Genomic DNA, 18770 nt, shown 5'->3' on the forward strand with positions numbered 1-18770 from the left:
ACTTTAAAAAAAATCAAAGGGTGTTTTATTTAAAATTAAATTGTCACACTAGTTTATAATTAAAGTATCCATCAATTTAATATAATCAGGAATTACAAGTCTGATAATCTTAACTACTATTCTGTTATCTAGGTTGCTCATAAGGAAATAAGACGCAACCACAATGGCAAGTATTATTTTATACGAACTTATTGCCATAACCTACATAAACACACTGATTACCAAAAAAAACCTAGCTACAGTGTAGTTTTTCTAACAATTTCAAAAAAATCAAAGATAAGTACAATACAAATTAAAGACAACCAAGGTCCTTTATCAAAATTGAGTGCTTCAAGTTAGAAGCACTAGTACTAACAACCATAATCTTTCACAACCCACTATCTTTTTTTTTTTTTTTTTCTTTTTTCAAAAGAATCAACAATTCCAGTTGGAAGTTTAAAAGGTATCCTCAAATGAACAAATAATCCAGAGCAAGTTCCAAATCTTAAACAGATATGTTGAGGAACTAGGGCCAATATTTTTAAAGAGGGTGCCTAAAGTAATGTTGTTCAAAAGTGCTCAGCATCCAAGCTGATCCACTGAGGTCACTTTTGAACGTTAGACTATTTTACACATCTAATTAAGGTGGCTAACTTTAGGCATTGTTTTGAAAATCTTTGCCTAATTGAACAAAAATGTTTAAGTCAATTTAATGGCTAGTAAAACAAGAAAATATAAATATAAAAGGGCAGCTAATTTTTGAAAAATGTGTTCCCCAATATTCATAGTGTGTGTGACAACCTTGGGATTAAAGGTTAAAATCTTTTAAATGTTATGAAGTCTTTGGTGGAAGGGGCCCCTCAGGCTGTGAACTAAACCAAAAGCATCTATCTCAAAAAAGAATATGGTACATACTGACTCCCCACCCTACCAAAGAGAGAAAAAGCATTTCTTAAATTTAAGGCAAAAAAACCACAAAAGCCCTGTGTTCAATGTATAATTTTTGCATGCTTTCAGCATATGGAAATACTTCATTCTACCATCTGAATTTAAATTGAAGATTAGAGGTCAGCTTTATTTACATAGTGTTCCAGTGTTGAAGAGTTTAGGGGTGCTAATCTCCTCTAAATACTCACAACTTGTTTACATCAATGGAAGATTCAAGGAGCAGATGAGACCCCCCTCTATACTGAACATTCTGATTTTAAAATATCTTCTCACATATCTGTGGCTCCGTGTAGGCTATGGCAAGAATTTTCAGTTTTGTAGACTGACCAACAATTTCATGTTCCATGATCTGCTATCATGGAGGGTGAATGTATTGGGCCTTTCTGCAACAACTGTTCTGTAAAACTGTCGAAAGTGCTCAAGCCAGTTACTTTAATAGGAAGATACCAAGTTCCAAAAGTGTAGGGAAACTAAAGCAAACATTAAAATCAACTTTAATATCTTTGTATATTACTAAAATGTTTTTAGATTCTGTGTAATTGTTCAAACTCTGGAGTTTCACATACACTTCACATTTATATAATTTAAACACTGACAAGCAAATATATATGACATAAGAAGCCTGGTCAGTTCTGCTGTGCTCTTGGCAACTTGAGATATTTTGCTTGAACAATAGCCAATTAATATGAACTTTTTTAGATCTTCATTAACTACTGCTTTTAATAAAAATTTCAAAGCACAAGCTGATGACATCAAATATGCATATAAACACATGAACACTGTCTGTAGTCACCTTGAAGCACAGGATAAGAGAAATCCAAACATCACCCTAAAAAGCATGCTTTCATAAAATATTAGAGATGTTATGTATCTGTTTCATCATCACTGCCTGCAAGGCTGCTGTCTGTTGATGCAGTGCCATCTTCATTAATGCCTTCACCATTATCCTCTCTCTTATGAGCTTCAGCATTCACATCACCTTTAGATGTGCCATTATCTTTTGAAGGCTGATCTTCTGGCAGTTTCACACTACTCGCTGCAGAATTTGAAGCAGCTGCAATTTTCTGTTTCTCTGCATCAGACTCTCCTAAAAATGACCCCCACAGCTTAAGCCTTTCCTCTCTTTCTCTTGAGGTCTCTTCCACCTGTGTATAAACAAACCTTAATTAAAATTACTACAGAAATCCAACCTTTCACTTAGTGTAAAAAAAATTAGTAGTTTACACTTGGTAAAACTATGCAACAGCTACTTTATTATAATCAGCACTGACTGCATTAATACCATGAGGTTTCACTTGAGTGAGGGCCCATTGTGCTAGTTGTTAATGTCTGTACAGCAATGAATAACTGAACAATTTACCTTCCGTGTACAATTAAGATAATTGGGGGCCTTTGAATATTGAATTAAATACAATTTTTAATAGAGCAAAAAATAGGCCTGCTAGGATCCCAAATAACTAGCATCTGCGGCTAAGCCAGGCTTAATATTTGTTCTTTGAAAAGAACATTTAAATTCCTAATTTTATTTAAATTTAAAATTTTGTTTCCTCTATTTTTAAAATTAAATTGATTCATAGTTAAAGAATTTTTAGAAATTAAAATTTGGTTAAAAACAAACAAACAAACAGTTAAGGATTACCTGATAATCTGTTGTACCATCCCATGTTTCAGCACTTAGCTGACGACCACCAAACCACCTTCCATTGAGAGCTTGTATGCACAGATCAGCTTCCTCTGGTTCTTTAAATGAAACAGATGCCACACCATCTGGGTGTCGCTGTAAGAAAAAGACAAAACCCTATGATATACATCTCTAAACAGGAATTAAATTTTGTTCCAAAGATCTTTACTCTGCCCTTGTAAGAGATCAGGTACCGTTTTATATGCAGACATGTACAAGCTTGTTCATGTGCATATATTTTAAAAATACGTATCCTTCCATTCTTTTCAGATTTTGAACCAGCACCATCTTTAGTACTTCACAATTATGGTTTTCAGCTTTAGGTTTTAAACAAAGCTACTTCAGATCTTTTTGTACACAGTCCAATGTTTAAAAAAAAAAAAGTTGAATTTAGCTATTTGCATTTTCTTGGGTGCATGCTTTTCAACTTCTAATGAATCTGTCCCCAAATCTGTTGGAGAAGCTGAACATTGCATCTAGACAAAGGGGGAGCTGGAATATGCAGATGTGCAGTTTAACTTCACTTTTGTTAAAATAGGAAGAAATTCTGAATTAAACTCAAGAACTGAAAATTTGAAAAATGAAATTAAGATTGCATGAAAAACAAATTTTAGAGAACCAGACATCTTATATTTTAAAAGAGCATGAACATCTTGTATATTTGCTTTGAGACGGTACAGTAATTATGACCATGCAACATAATAGAAAATACCTACATCAAATAAGAGAACCTTCTTTACTTCTCCAAACTTTTCACATTCTGTCCGTAGGTCTTCCCTAATCTCATTCAGTACTAAAGGATCTTCCTGTAAAGAATACATAAATAGATGGATTTGTTGTAAAAATAAGCTTTTTAAACAAAAAATAAAGCTGAAAATTCCCTTAAATGTGTGTAAGCTGCAGACTAGAATTTACACTCTAAGGTCCTACAGTTTAAAGGATTAATAGTGGCAATGTATCATACAGGAAAAACACTGGGTACTTTCCCTTATATAGTATGTTGCAAAATAATGACAATCCAAAATATTAAGAAATAAACAGAGATTTGGAGCAATCAAATTTTTGAATTGCTTCGCTCCAGCTCCGGGCAAAAACCTACTGGTCCGTGCTCCAGCTCCAGCCTCCACTCCAGAGCCCTGGAAATAAGCATGAAGCTTTGTTCCAAACATAAGAAACAGTTTAAGTGACCACTCACAGTACTAGCAGAAGTCTACCTCTAGGAATCAAATACTGCATTCTTTTCCAGACACCACCTCCTGAGAAAGTTTTATGAAATATCAGAGGGGTAGCCGTGTTAGTCTGGATCTGTAAAAGCAACAAAGAATCCTGTGGCACCTTATAGACTAACAGACGTTTTGCAGCATGAGCTTTCGTGGGTGAATACCCACTTCTTCGGATGCAAGTGGTGGAAATTTCCAGGGGCAGGTTTATATATGCAAGCAAGAAGCAAGCTAGAGATAACGAGGTTAGTTCAATCAGGGAGGATGAGGCCCTGTTCTAGCAGTTGAGGTGTGAAAACCAAGGGAGGAGAAACTGGTTCTGTAATTGGCAAGCCATTCACAGTCTTTGTTTAATCCTGAGCTGATGGTGTCAAATTTGCAGATGAACTGGAGCTCAGCAGTTTCTCTTTGAAGTCTGGTCCTGAAGTTTTTTTGCTGCAGGATGGCCACCTTAAGATCTGCTATGGTGTGGCCAGGGAGGTTGAAGTGTTCTCCTACAGGTTTTTGTATATTGCCATTCCTAATATCTGATTTGATCCTGGATAAATGGACACAAATCAGATATTAGGAATGGCAATATACAAAAACCTGTAGGAGAACACTTCAACCTCCCTGGCCACACAATAGCAGATCTTAAGGTGGCCATCCTGCAGCAAAAAAACTTCAGGACCAGACTTCAAAGAGAAACTGCTGAGCTCCAGTTCATCTGCAAATTTGACACCATCAGCTCAGGATTAAACAAAGACTGTGAATGGCTTGCCAATTACAGAACCAGTTTCTCCTCCCTTGGTTTTCACACCTCAACTGCTAGAACAGGGCCTCATCCTCCCTGATTGAACTAACCTCATTATCTCTAGCTTGCTTCTTGCTTGCATATATAAACCTGCCCCTGGAAATTTCCACCACTTGCATCCGAAGAAGTGGGTATTCACCCACGAAAGCTCATGCTGCAAAACGTCTGTTAGTCTATAAGGTGCCACAGGATTCTTTGTTGTTTTTATGAAATAGAGGAAGTTCAGAGAACAACAAAAGTGACCAGGGAGGCACTGAAGGGCTTTAATGTGACCAGACATACTCACTTTTGAGATTATTTTGGTATTCAAGCCAGTCTACACATCTCTGGTTTTACTAAAATTGGGATCACATCTCAATCCCAAGGACTTCTGACTGTCCTTTTCCATTCCCAGTGTACTGCTCTATGTGCTTTAAAAAGGAGCATTGTCAGGTCCTGCCTCTCAGTTACTGCTCAGCTCAGACCTTCAGCTCAGACTAAATGTGTGGTGGAAGCATAAATCTACAAGCAATTAGAAAGAAACCCTCTGAGGAATGAGTGAGATTTAGTATTGTGAAATGGGATAATATCATGGAATAAAAGCAAATTTAGTATTGGTATCAGGGAAACTTCTTGATTGAAATAGGATACAATAAAAGCCCCATTGATTGGAACACCTAAAGCTACTTAAAAATACATTTCTAGAAATCTATTTTCTAGAAAATAGTGAAATTATTCAAGAAACCACTCTTATCAGGCAGTCTCCTATTCTTAAGAGACCATGTCAAACTATCCCCAAATGAAGTGTACACATCCTATTGTAGCCAAACCCCAGCAATATGAAGAATACGCATTACCTTCCTAATGCATGGTGCAATGTCTCTGAATATGCCCAAAACTATTAGAAAGACAAGGTGGGTGAGGTAATATCTTCTATTGGATCAACTTCTGTTGCCGAAAGAGACAAGCTTTCGAGCTTACCTATAGCCTGGGACCAATACAGCTACCAGTGCAAACAAAACTACTCCAGCCACTACGAACTATACTACTTAACAGATCACATGGCAAACTCAGACCTAATTTGTGCACTTGCAGCATTCCTTTTCACATTATTTCTCAAATTTTGGACTGCTTTTTTCCAAACCAAATCTCACTTTCTAATTTTCTGCTCTTTCCTACACTCAGTGTTTTCTACTAGTATTTGCAATGTCTCCTACTTTAATATCATTTTTGAGCTTCATTAATATTGTTTACTCCCTCTTCCAAATCAAGATGTTTAATTAGTTTACATTTGCCACCAATCCCTTTGGCATTCCATTAGATCTTTCCATCAAGATGCACTGCTGTTTATCACTGTCCTTTGTGTATGGTCTTTCAGGCCTTGTCTTCACAGCTAAAAAGGTGAGATTATTACCACAAGATAACTTGCAAATTAGTTCTTAGGGTGTAAACACAACTATGACTTTGCACTTCAGTTTTACTGCAAGGTAAACTAGGTGAGGTCAACATAGTGGTATAGTACTGACCTCACCTAGTTTACCACAAATGATAGTTACTGAGAGGCTAAAAAAGCACCACCTAGCAGTGAAGACAGGGCCTCAGCCAATTTTGAATCCATGTGATGTTTTTTCAACCAAGCCATTTTGATTTAAGAGTATAAGAATCTAAGTTTACTAAACTGCAAACATTAAATCTCCCTATTTCCCTTCATCCACTGACTCAAGTGATATTACATGTTAGAACTTAAAATCCTCAGTACTTTAAGGGATTCATGCTAGCAGCCAAATCAACATTACTGGCACGTGTTCTTTTGGACAACTTATTTTTCGTAGGTGTAATTTTCTTTATTTTACTGGGGAAAAGGGAAAACCCACTTTCCTTCTGCCTCCCACTCAGTTGCCAATGGCAACCAAAAAAACTGCATGCTGTTAAGATGACAACAGGGAGAGAGTCAAGACTGCTTTCAGTCCAATGCCACAGTTTAGTTTTAATTATTTTTTTATCTCAAACTACTGGAGGAAATGTAATACCACTACGGTATTTGTGGAATGGGTTCTCCATGGTACACAGGGATAGTTTTGGAATTTGGCATGCAAACAAATTTAATTTTGAATCCTAAACTAAAATTAGTCTAGTTCAGTGAGATTTTTAAAATACAGGTCTTAAATACATGGTGCTCCTTATTAAAGGGATATAAAGTACTGTATTAATGGACAAAATGTATTTTGAAAACTGGAGCATATACCTCTAGCTTTCCAGAGCTCACTGGAGATAGCCATAAATTTGTCTGGTATTTCAGGAGACAATTTCTGAACTAAAACATTCTCACCTTTCTCCAATCTGCCAATGTTCCTACAGCCTTTGTTTTACCAGAGCAATTACTACCATTAGACTAATCCTGCCCAAGCCTGAAGGTTGAGAGAATTTATCAGCATGTATAAATGTGTGTGTCTTCATACCATAAATTCACAGACAGCATAGCTTATGGAAAAGAAAGTGAAGAAGAGTTATTTTTCATGAATGTGGGTTGAACTAAGGCCTTTTCTACATGATAGTTTTGTCAGCAAAAAAGGCAGCTTTTGTCAACAAAACAGTGGAGGTGTACACGCTACAGTGCTCCTCAAAATAAAACCACCTCAAGAAGAGATGCAGAGCTTTTGCCAGCAAAGTTAGATTGACGAAACATCAGTGTAGACACTGCTTTCATTGTAACTGGTCTCCAGGAGGTATCCCACAATGCCCACTGAGACTGCTCTGCTTGCTGTTTTGAACTCTGGTGCCCTGCATCCAGCTGCACATGCATGCGGCCCTTCCCCTTGAAAACTCCAGGAAGGTCTGAAACTGCCCAGCGTGGAGAGCTCACATAGCTACTATCCAGCTGAGCAGGCCAGCTCTCAGCAGCAAACACAGTGCCCGGATACAGGGGAGGGAGTGGATCTCCTTGGTCTGTGGGAAGAGGCAGCTGTGAGAGTATTCTGAGGGAATCACAGAATCAAAACATTAATGTGGAATCCTGGTCTCCCCAGCACTAGGACCACAGCAGCAGGCAGGCAGGGCCAGCTGCTGCTTGCAGGGGGGAGACAGCTGTGCAGAGCCTGGGAGGGCAGCAGGGGCTGATGGCAGGGTGTCCTGTGTCCCCTGCTGGTGGTGTGGGGGGAGACACACCAGCTGGTGCCACAACAACCTCCAGCAACCAGGAGCAACAATTGCAGGGCAAGTCCTGCTTAGCTCCAGCAGCCCTGGGATGGAGCATGCTCAGCGCAGATGGTATCTTCAGAGTATTTGCTACCAAAAAAACAAGTTTCTATTGAGCATGTGCAAAGTGTAAATTTTCATATTTTAACTTGGCCATATTTTGCAGAATTTCCATGGGGATGGCAAATGGCATCTATGATAGCAGCGAGAGACACACAGCCAAATTTCAAGCCCCTGCTACAAACCATGGAGGCATTCGAGCTTCTCGAGGAAGATGCTAAGGTTTTTAAAACAAAAACAAAAAAACTACACATGGGCAAGGCAATATTTTCCCTAGCTTTGTTCTTGGAAGTAGATGAACCATATTAGCTGAAATTTTCAAAAACATTCAGGCTGAGGCAGACACTTGGCATGGAAGATTTTTGCCTGAAAAGTTAACATTTGGCAATGTTATAAGCAACTGAAAACAGGGTCTTATAATGGTAAATGATGGATGATGACGACTATTGCCAGCACTACCAGCTTCACCTATTATTTAGTTTTTCCTACCTCAAAATCCTTTGGGTGGAACATGTTCCTGATGATGATAACACGCTCATGTCGCTTTCGAACTGTACCATCTTTCTTCTCAGGCCTCCAATCCAACTGTCTAATGAAATGAAGCAATAGTAAGACATTATTGCACCTTTCTTCAGGTTCTACAAGTATTTGTTGAAAAAAAAATCATTAATTTAACATACAGATTTCAGTAGTGATAGCTACTTTGGTTCTAAAAAATTATTTAAATGTTCTAGAAAATAGAATAGAAAGGTGATCAGCAAGTTAATCACTGTCCTCTAGCAAAGCAGCTTCAAATACCATAAACATGCACAAGAATGTCATAATACAGAGACAAGCCAAATTTAACTTCAGCAGTCAGCGAACATTCAGAAATATTCTGTAGGCTGCAGCTGAACATGGGATAAGAAAAGTAGGCAGACTACATAACTGGGCTATTAAGTACCTTGAACGATTTAGGACAAAATATTTGAAGTCACCTAATGTTACAGTTCAGACTAGAACTCACTTAAAAGAAACGTTAACAGAATACCAACTTTAAAGTACAACAAACATCTAAAGATTCCCAAAAAGGTAATTCACCTCCACATAAGAAATTTTTTAAAATAAAAACATTTGAATGCTGAAGGCAGATATCCGTGTATAAACAGGCAAAAATAGAAAGCAGTGTACTTATTCATTTACTAATTGGAACTTCATGCTAACTGCTCTAGAATTGTACATGTAATGCAATTATTAAATTTAACTAACAGTAACATACAGAAAGCTAAACAGTCCTGTCTCCTTACAGGATCAATGTTAATCACAAAAGATTAAAGTGACTCTACAGGGTTCGGTAGATTCAATAAATCAGGAAGAGAAACTTCCATCACGTTTGAAAAAAACAAAACCACACACCAACACTTTCTGCCTATCAGCTGTAACACTCCGTCCGGAAGAAAGTAATGGAAGTCTTTGATTTTCTATGGACTCCAACCAAACATGACAATCCAAGGGACTTTCAAGATGCCAGCATTTAACTTATACTCCTCACCCCACCCCAATGAAATAACTCTAAACCTAATCTTTGATCTTTCATGGTTGGTATAACATTGAATAAATGACTATGAAAAACTGTTTTAGCTAAGACATTTAGAAAAAACATTTTACTGAAAGAAGTTACAAACTTTTGTTGTTGGGACAGCCTCTTCTTGTAGTCTTTGCATTTCTTCTTCTTTTTGCTTGCATCATACTCCCCCTTTAGTTGAAACTTTGCTACTTCAACATGTAATTTGTAGCCTCTAATCTCATCCTCATCCAGAAGTCTCAACGCAAGCTCAACTGATTCTCGCTATTTGAAGATAAATCAAATTATAGTAAGCCTTAAAACAAGCATCAATGAGAAGGTTTTGATTAAAAAATTAAAAATGGATTCCTCTACGACCAAACAAAGCTTGAACCGGTTTACAAAAATTAATGTTAAAAAAGGGGCTACGCTTTTAGTATTGCTTGACTCTGGCCCAAAAACACATTTCACCAGTGTACTTAACAGACTCACTGCCCCCCCCCCCAACTGCAGTTCACCAAATCACCACTTCTCTTCATTCCAATTGTTTCTAAAAACTGAACTATGACAGTTCCAGTGAGCTATTATAATTATAGGTAAGAAGTTAAAAAGAGAGAAAATTTTCAAAGAGACCTAAGTTCCATTTTCAAAAGTGATAGACTCAGGAGTTTAAGCCTCCTTGAAAGTCAATTGGAAAGATCCTCATGATTAAATACCTCAGTCAGTGTTTTGCAGCCTGCATTCTGAAAATACAAATCGTTAACAGAATTCAGAAAAACTATCTTGCCAATACTATGGCCATAATGTTGTGATGCAGCTTTTCTGAATTCTGCTCCCGTGTATTAATTATTTAATATTTGTAGTGCATAGGATCCCGCTGTGGAAGACACTGTACAAACATAACAAAAGATGGCACCTAACCCAAAGAGCTTGCAATTAAGTAAAATGAGTGAAAACAGGTGCATACAATGGACTGAGAGAGAAGAAGGTAAAGATTGTGAACAACTCTATGATCACTTGTCATCTTAAGGCATCAAAATGCCCACTCAGAGCCCTCTATCAGCAACATCTAATAAAAACCAACAGTGGTTGGTAAGTGTCAGGAAAAGTGTTGTAGCCAAGCTGGTCCCAGGATATTAGAGAGAGAAGGTGAGTGAGGTAGTATCTTTTATTTGACCAACTTCTGTTAGTGAAAGAGAGAAGCTTTTGAGCTAGAGAGAGCTCTCCATGTCGGAGAAAAGTTGCAGCCTTTCATATTTGACAATAAAGAATTACTTTGTCATGAAGCAGAGCCAACAAAAAAAAAATATTACACTGAGTACACCACTGACCTTGAGATAACAACAGAGGCCATCTCCTTTAAGATTTCCTTGCTTGTCTTTATAAAGTTTAATTTTATGTTCTTCTGTCTGAGGATCTCGCATAATGATACCACACTTTGACATAACTTGTATAAACTCATCCTTTGTAATGTCTGGAGGCAAACCTGCAAAGTAAATTCAACCATATAAATCTAGAATGTATTTATATAGTGAATTCCAAATCCACTTTTTCCACCACCACCAAGAGGAAACAAGAATGAATCAGTCATAAAATGAAAAATACCTGTCAGTGCAATGTTCTGGGTGAGATTTTACATGCACAAAAATAAATTTATTTTTGTTAACTAGTTTAGTTTTGAGAATGTTTTATTTCCTGTTAATTGAATGTTTAGTAATCTTTTTGCTTTTTAAGCAAGTGAATTGTGGAAATGTTATGTTTTCTGTAGTAACCATTAACTACAGCCACAGATCAGAAAACTCAGAAAAGTCTCTGTTGCATTAAGTGTTTCTGGACTTAGTTTCCTTAATATCCCAAAACAATGACATAGCAAACACATTAACCTATGTGCATATAAATATATTAACCTAGGGGTTGGCAACCTTTCAGAAGTGGGGTGCCAAGTCTTCATTTATTCGCTCTGATTTAAGGTTTCGCGTGCCAGTCAAACATTTTAACGTTTTTAGAAGGTCTCTTTCTATAAGTCTATAATATATAACTAAACTATTGTTGTATGTAAAGTAAATAAGGTTTTTAAAATGTTTAAGAAGCTTCACTGAAAATTAAATTAAAATGCAGAGCCCCCCAGATTGGTGGCCAGGACCCGGGCAGTGTGAGTGCCATTGAAAATCAGCTTGCGTGCCACCTTCGGCACCCATGCCATAGGTTGCCTACCCCTGTATTAACCAATGCACAGGTTTTTTTCATGGTGCACACATTTAAGTATCTACACTTTAACTGGGACAGAAAGTTAGACACTGCATAGCCAGCACATAGGTCATTCTTACCATTTTTTTCTAATTTAGTACAACATGCCTTCATTTAAGACTTTGTACATACCAAAGTTTGAATTTTTTAAACAAATGAGTTATTTGAGCAGAAGAAAAACAGCATTTGAAATATTTTTAAATTATGAAAAATTCCTGAGTTAGCCAAGCCTAGAGAAGGGAGAGTTCCATGTTTTAAGATATGCTGCTTCACATGCATGTTTTTCTTGTGCTCATGTAACTCAAAAAACAGGCAGTTTTCAAACAAATTCATCTTTGGGCTAAGAACAAGCATGAGAAGGTGCAAAAGATACAATATTTGTGAAACTACATTATATTGCTGTAAAATTGTCTTCCCTTCCCCTATTTATTCTGGTTTTTGCCTCCATTGGCTAAGAGGGGTGAAAACATTATCTTGTCCTAGTCTAGACCAGGGGTTCTCAACCTTTTTCTTTCTGGGCCCACCACCCGCAACATACTATTAAAAACTCCACAGCCCAGCTTTAGGGAGCAGCAAGCAGGGCCATTGCCTGGGGCCCTATGCCACAGGGGCCCCCGCAAAGCTGCACTGCTCAGACTTTGGCTTCAGCCCTGGGTGGCCAGATCAGGGCCCCGGGCTTCATCCCCATGCAGTGGGACTTCGGCTTTCTGCTGAGGACCCCAGTGAGTCTAACGCTGGCCCTAATTGGCAGACATCCTGAAACCTGCTCACAGCCCTCTAGTGAAACCCAGGTTGAGAACTACTGGTCTAGATCAATGATTCATGAGTTGTGTCCATGTACCACCGCAACCTATGGAGCACTTGCTGGTGGTTCTTGGAGTACTGGCTGGCCACACTGGGCTCTCTCCCCTGGTTTCAGCCAGCTAAATTGTATTTAAACAGGTAAATTTATTCAACACTTTCTTAGTACTACTTTTCCATCTCAGCAACTGCTGTAGTTGTCACAGGGATGTTATACAATCATAAAGGTGAGCATAAGTAGGCCGTGCAATTATGAAGGTGAGAAGAGGGAGTCAATCAGTGAGACAATGTCCTAAAATGAGATCCACACTATTAAGTGTTCTGGAGCAGACTTATTTATATAAATTGCTTAACACACCTTTGGCACTATATTTAAAAAAAGTGATGACTTACCCGTCACATACACATTTGTGTTTTTGTCTTCTTCAACATGAAACCATCCTAAAAACAGAATCATAATTGTAAAAGTTGTGCTAAACCCCTAGAAATACAACAGGATTTTAAACATTAAGCTCTTATCAGTTTCACCAACTAAATTTCCAAGAAGCTTCCACTTAACCCTAGAGAGCTCAGAACACTATTAGTAACTTGATTATATTTCACATTAGAAATATAGGTTTTTAGAACCTAGTAAGTGCTATGCAATTTCAGAAGTGTTTCAAGAATTTTCAGAACAGATGCCTGAGCATCTCTACTGTGCATAATACTAATGCACAATTACATTTGCTCATTTTTTTCTTAAATATTGTACATTTTCCAGCTTATGCAAAATGGAGACCCTTACCTGCATCAAGTTTTCTTTTTTCTCCTTTTTGTTTAGAATCTGTTTGTTGGGGTGCTTTTTTATTTGTCGACTGCTGTGCTCCTGCTGTCCTAGAATCCACAGCTGGCTTACTTTCAGTCTTTGAAGCAGAGGAACTGTCTAAACTATCTGTAGGGAAGCCATAGTTAGCATGATATGTTGCCAGGAAGTCTTCAGTCACCTAGAAAAGGAATGTTAGATATTAATCTATAATAGAGTTCAAAGATAAACCCCAGGGAACAATTACAAGTTTACTGGTGGCGAATTTCTGAAGATAACTACTGAAACAGTAATCCAGATGCCTTCACTTACAGAGGAAAATATAAAGGCTCAAATGGACACTGCAGTTGAAATTTTACAAATGCCAGATATTAGTAAAGCCATACTGAGAAGTCTGCACACGCTATTCAGTAACTTTTTTCTATATTGCAGACAAACTTAAACACATTTCATTAGTGTCCCCTTTTTTCAAGGGGAAACTTTTAATACTTTCACTTACCAAGTTAGATTTGTCTGAGGCAGAAAGAAACCCATAATGTAATACTAAGAACAGAACTCAATTGCTCTCAACCATGAGCAAGGAGAAGTGACATTGACAGGCAGCCAAGAACCAAAACACTGACTATTAAATTGACTGACACTTGTGGACCTCTGTCTTCTTGAAGAAAGATTTTCAAACAAGATTGATTGATGTTAATAGATAGTGTAAATCTTAGTATAGGCAATATGCACTAATGCACGATTAAGTCAAAGATCATAATCTTTGGCTCAGACTATTACCTGAATGTTAGCTGTTTCCCTCCCAACCAAGCCTCCCTGTAGAGTGAGTGTATGAGCAGTGTCTAAATTTGTCTTTCACACAAAAATTTACTATATTAAATTAGATGCAAAACTTACAATATCTTATTTGTTGCTAGATACATTTTAGTACAAGGTTTTTACAAATCATTTGCAGAACTGTATAGTTGTAACAGGACAAGAAAATATACTAGTTGAAGTTTAGTTTGACATTTTAGTGTCACAAAATGATTACAACCTCTCATTGTTTAAACCAACTTTTCCACTGTCAGTATAGTCAAGTTTTCAGATAGCCTCTTCAAAGATGAGAACTCAGCTTTGTAAGAAAAAGTTAGGTTTTCCTGAACTAACCTATATGCTAGGAGTTTCATCTGTGTTCAAAAATACAAGAGTGAAATAGTAGGGATTCTGAATAACTCCATGCTTGCATAACCGATAACTAATTAAATCACTACAGCCTACTTGAACTTTTATATAGATTATTTTGTTTGGAAAACTCTTATGTTGAGACCAAACCTTTATCTTAACAAGGACATGCCCATGGCAAAGAAAGAGATGCAGAATTGTCAATTTTCAGAGTAGCAGCTGTGTTGGTCTGTATCCACAAAAAGAACAGGAGTACTTGTGGCACCTTAGAGACTAACAAATTTATTTGAGCATAAGCTTTCGAGGGCTACAGCCCACTTCATCGGCTGCATGTAGTGGAAGATACAGTAGGAAATTGTCAATGACAGTCATCTTTCTCTAACACAGAATTAATCTTAATATAAAGTTTTCTGGAGTTTAGTAATTTGCCAAACTGCTGCAGAACCATATAACACTAAATTCCAGTGTTTAGAAAATCACTAGTATATCACAAGTGTAAGAGTTTGGTTACACAATGGAAAGTCTGTCCATCTAAAAAGGCCCAGGCCTAATTTAGGAGGGATGCATTGACCTTTGAAGAATCTTATATTAAGGTGCCACCGGGCTCCTCATTCATAAAGACCAACAGATTTATTTGGGAATATGCTTTCATGGGTAAAAAGCCCACTTCTACCCCTCTCCACCGTAATCCACACTATATTTGGCTCCAGCCAATCTCAACAGCTCATTACTTTCATGGGTGCTGAATTTTATCTTAAAGGGTTTTTTAAATAGTTTTGAATTTTTCAGTGAATAGTTGAGTTTTGTTTATCAAATAACTTAATAAATCAATGAATCAATACACCTCTAACTAGTTGTCCTGCAGCAGCATAATTTTTAGATTTGAGTGGGAAGAAAAATGTTCCAACAAAATAAACTTAAAATTACTTCTGAATACATTACCAACTTTGTTTTATTTCTTGAAACTGGACTGGTTGCTAGTGCAAAACAATTTTTGTTAAAGGGGTTATTAATAAAAAACCTCAGTGGAATATTAATATATTTGATATTCCATTTACCCAAGGCCAGCTGAGACATATTATCCAAACCAGGAAGATAAAGGGAAAACAACTGTTGCTGGGACTGATCTTCTGGAATATTAAGCGGACAACTTCATTATAATACCAGCCATGACCATAATAGCAGCTACTGTACTCGAAGAGTGAATTTTCAAGCTGTGAAAGGTTCCAATCGAAACACTAAAAACCTAAATCCTCTCTCCCCAGCACAGGCAAGTGCAAATTCTCACACAATTGCTTACCAATGGCCCTCAATCATGTTCTGGTGGAACATTAAGAGATCATTATTTCAATGCACATCTAGTCATCAGGTTCATTTAGGGGAAGCAGAAACTATGAGCAAAAGAATACTGGAAGATATACTTATCTCTTAAGAAATCAAAAAACTTAAAATGATTAGGTATGATCCACACACAAAAAAAAATGGGGAAGCATACCAGACTTCAGACACAGACCTATGGTTACATCATGGCTAAGGAGAAAACCCCATAGGCAGTGCTCTATGAAAGGGTGGGAAGTTGCTTGCAAATTACTGACCCACCATACAATCCCCTATCCCTAATGTCTGCATCTGTACAGCAGCAGAAATTCTGATCAAGTGTGAATTCAGCCAGTCACCTGAGCCATTCTCATAACTGGGTTGCACAGGGATTAACAACTCCTGTATTTAATTAGCTCTTAATGCTATCAAAACCCAGGGCTGTGAGTTCAATCCTTGAGGGGGCCACTTAGGGACTTAGTGATCTGGGGCAAAATCAGTACTTGGTCCTGCTAGTGAAGGCAGGGGGCTGGACGCAATGACCTTTCAGGGTCCCTTCCAGTTCTATGAGATAGGTATATCTCCATATATTATCTCTCCACAGCTCTTTGGGAAGGCTTATCCCACAGTATATAATAAATATGTATTACTCCAGAAATTTCTGAAACTTGTAAAAACACTGCTGCAGATTGATGCTGAAACAAAAATCATCTGCACAGGCAGACTTCAAGGAAGCCCTAAGAACTATCAGAGCCTTTTGCCGCCTCCCCCCTCCCCCCCCATATTAGTTATCACCCAGATACCAAAGCACCCTTGATGTTACACCAGGCAGCACCGCGGGAAAGAGAAAGCCGGGACCCAGTAATGCTGAGACGCCTGGGGGCGGGGGGAGACTGTAAATTAAACATGAGCTTGCAATGAGATACAGCAGCTGAAGAAGGCCAATGCTTGCTCGTGCTGCAAAGGCATCAGCCCCCTCCGCCGTGACACGCCAGCCCCTCTGGGGCCCTGCTGTGCCTGCCCCTGCGCTCGGCCCGGAGCCCCGCTCCTGGGCGGCAGTAGCCAGCGGGAAAGGCTGAGGGAACCAGGGGCACCCGCTGCCCTCACGCCCCCAGCCCGGGCGCCCCGCCCCGCCCCCGGGAGGCCCTGGCCAGCGCGAGCCGCCGCCCCCGGCCCGCCTCACCTTAGGGAACCAGGCCTTCTTCTCCCGGTCCCACTCGTAGGCCGTCCCATCCGCCGGGTCCACGTAGGTGAAGGGGTCGGGCTCGCCCTCGCCGCTGCGGCGGGCCTCGAACAGCTGCTGGAGCCGCAGCTGCTGGTAGAACTCCTCGTTCCCGTCCGAGCCGCCGCTCATCGTGCACGCGGGGCTCGGCGCCGCCCCCTCCCCCCGCAGCTCCGAAGCCTCGCGAGCAACGAGCCCCTGCCTCCCCTCAGGGAGGCAGCCGCTACCCACCGAGTCCCGTTTATTTGCCGCCCGGCCCGGGTCTCAATGCGCAAGAGCGGAAGTGACCTCTCTGCCGCCAGCCTGCCCCACCCCGGAAGAGAAGGGCTGGGAGGAACCATTCTGAGAGAGTGTAGGTGGGTATGGGTGGAGGGAATGGACGTGCCCAACGGGCAAGGGCTGGGCCGGCACGTGGTCAGCTGCGGGCCAATGGGAGGCACAGAGAGAGCGCTAGCCCCTTCCGGGGAGCAGGCAGGCGGTGGCTGCTTTTCCCGCCTGGGGCGTGGCCTAGCGCAGTGGTTCCTCCAGGGCGGGGCCTGGGACGGTTCCAAATGGGTCCCAGACCAGTTCAGGGCCTAGGCAAACATGTATTTCCTGAGGGAGCTGCCCCCCCTCCCCCACCCCCAGCAGGGCCCCTTTCCCAGCCACCCGCCCAGGCGTGACCCAGTGCAGGAGGCTGTGGTGCTGCTTGGGTCACGAGGGAGGGCGGCCAGGCCAGACCCCGGCAGCACGGTGACCTCCTGCACTGGGCAGCGAGGCCTGGAGCAGGGAGTCGGCCCGGCCCGGCTGCTGTGCTGGGGCAAAGGGCGGGGATGAGCTGTCCAGCCCCTTCGCTCCCCAGGGCTTCCCTGTCGGGCCGGAGCAGGGCAGAGGGCGTGAAGGGGTAATGGTGGGGCGCAAAGCAAGGCAAAGTGCAGCTGGTGGGTTGCCTTAATAAAAGACATGGGAGCCACTGACCTGGTGTCCTGCTCCATTCAACTTTGGGAAAGGGGCCCTTGGACCTGCTCAGGGCAGGCAAACCCTTCCTCTCACACCGGAGGTCCCTCGCACAGTCCGTCCTGCTCCTCTGGTCCTTGCTGTTCTGCATGGGCTCAGCTCACCAGAGTCTGCCCTGCCACAGGGACTTTGAGCACAGTCTATTTGTCACTCTCGGGCCGCATTGCTGCAGTTTATGTCCTAATCCCTTGTGGGCCATCATCTTAGCCTGGCTGTGCTGTCACATATGCCCCCCTCAGGCATGCCTAGTGGTGATATCTTGATGTTCTTGAGATGCCATTGTGCTGCTGTCATTGCTGTTGTGCCGTGATGCTAACTGTTTATCTTGTCCACTGTGCACTTTGGCAGCACAATTTGCAAAGTTTTTCTGAATGATAGCAGCAGCACACTGCCCCGTTAGTGATTCCTCAGCAGGAATCTCTCCAATCACGCAATAGAAGCATATGCTGTTGGGCAATAGACTTGTGCAGCAGGTTTAGCTCAAAGGATGCCAGCTAGTCCCATCAAAATCAAGACACACCTTCACATGTCTCTCATTCACACCTGCCTGATGTTCATTTCAAAGGATAGCAGAGGCCATCTCACTTCTCACCAAGGTAAGAAAGACAGTGTCATTTTATCAGTCTTCATTTATACTCTTAATATGGAAATGTGTTTTGTGTATGCTGTCACATTTATGCAGAAAATGGCAATGCATCCTGATTAGGTCTTCAGTGTATCTGGTATCAAGTATCAGGGGGTAGCCATGTCAGTCTGTATCCACAAAAACAACAACGAGTCCAGTAGTAACTTAAAGACTAACAGATTTATTTGGGCATAAGAT

General features: G+C 40.3%; 1 protein-coding gene and 1 long non-coding RNA gene across 3 annotated transcripts in view; one reads left to right on the forward strand and one right to left on the reverse strand.

Annotated features, from left to right (window-relative positions):
• LOC120371367 overlaps nucleotides 1-9526 on the forward strand; it is a 98090-nt gene extending 88564 nt beyond the window's left edge. For both annotated transcript variants that reach the window (XR_005584306.1, XR_005584307.1), the window contains one exon: nucleotides 7962-9526. This is a non-coding gene — a long non-coding RNA (uncharacterized LOC120371367). The remainder of the gene's footprint in view (nucleotides 1-7961) is intronic.
• HTATSF1 (HIV-1 Tat specific factor 1) lies at nucleotides 60-17228 on the reverse strand. The gene is made up of 9 exons (XM_039487020.1): nucleotides 16913-17228; nucleotides 13231-13429; nucleotides 12840-12887; nucleotides 10730-10884; nucleotides 9520-9683; nucleotides 8345-8444; nucleotides 3325-3414; nucleotides 2567-2704; nucleotides 60-2072 (listed from the first exon to the last, which is right to left on the reverse strand). Exons 1-9 carry the CDS (start codon nucleotides 17081-17083, stop codon nucleotides 1791-1793), a joined length of 1347 nt encoding a protein of 448 aa, XP_039342954.1. The 5' UTR covers nucleotides 17084-17228; the 3' UTR covers nucleotides 60-1790.
• Between the last annotated feature and the right edge of the window lie 1542 nt (nucleotides 17229-18770).

This window comes from Mauremys reevesii, linkage group 9 (assembly GCF_016161935.1).
Source record: "Mauremys reevesii isolate NIE-2019 linkage group 9, ASM1616193v1, whole genome shotgun sequence".
NCBI classification, from domain to species: Eukaryota; Metazoa; Chordata; order Testudines; family Geoemydidae; genus Mauremys; species Mauremys reevesii.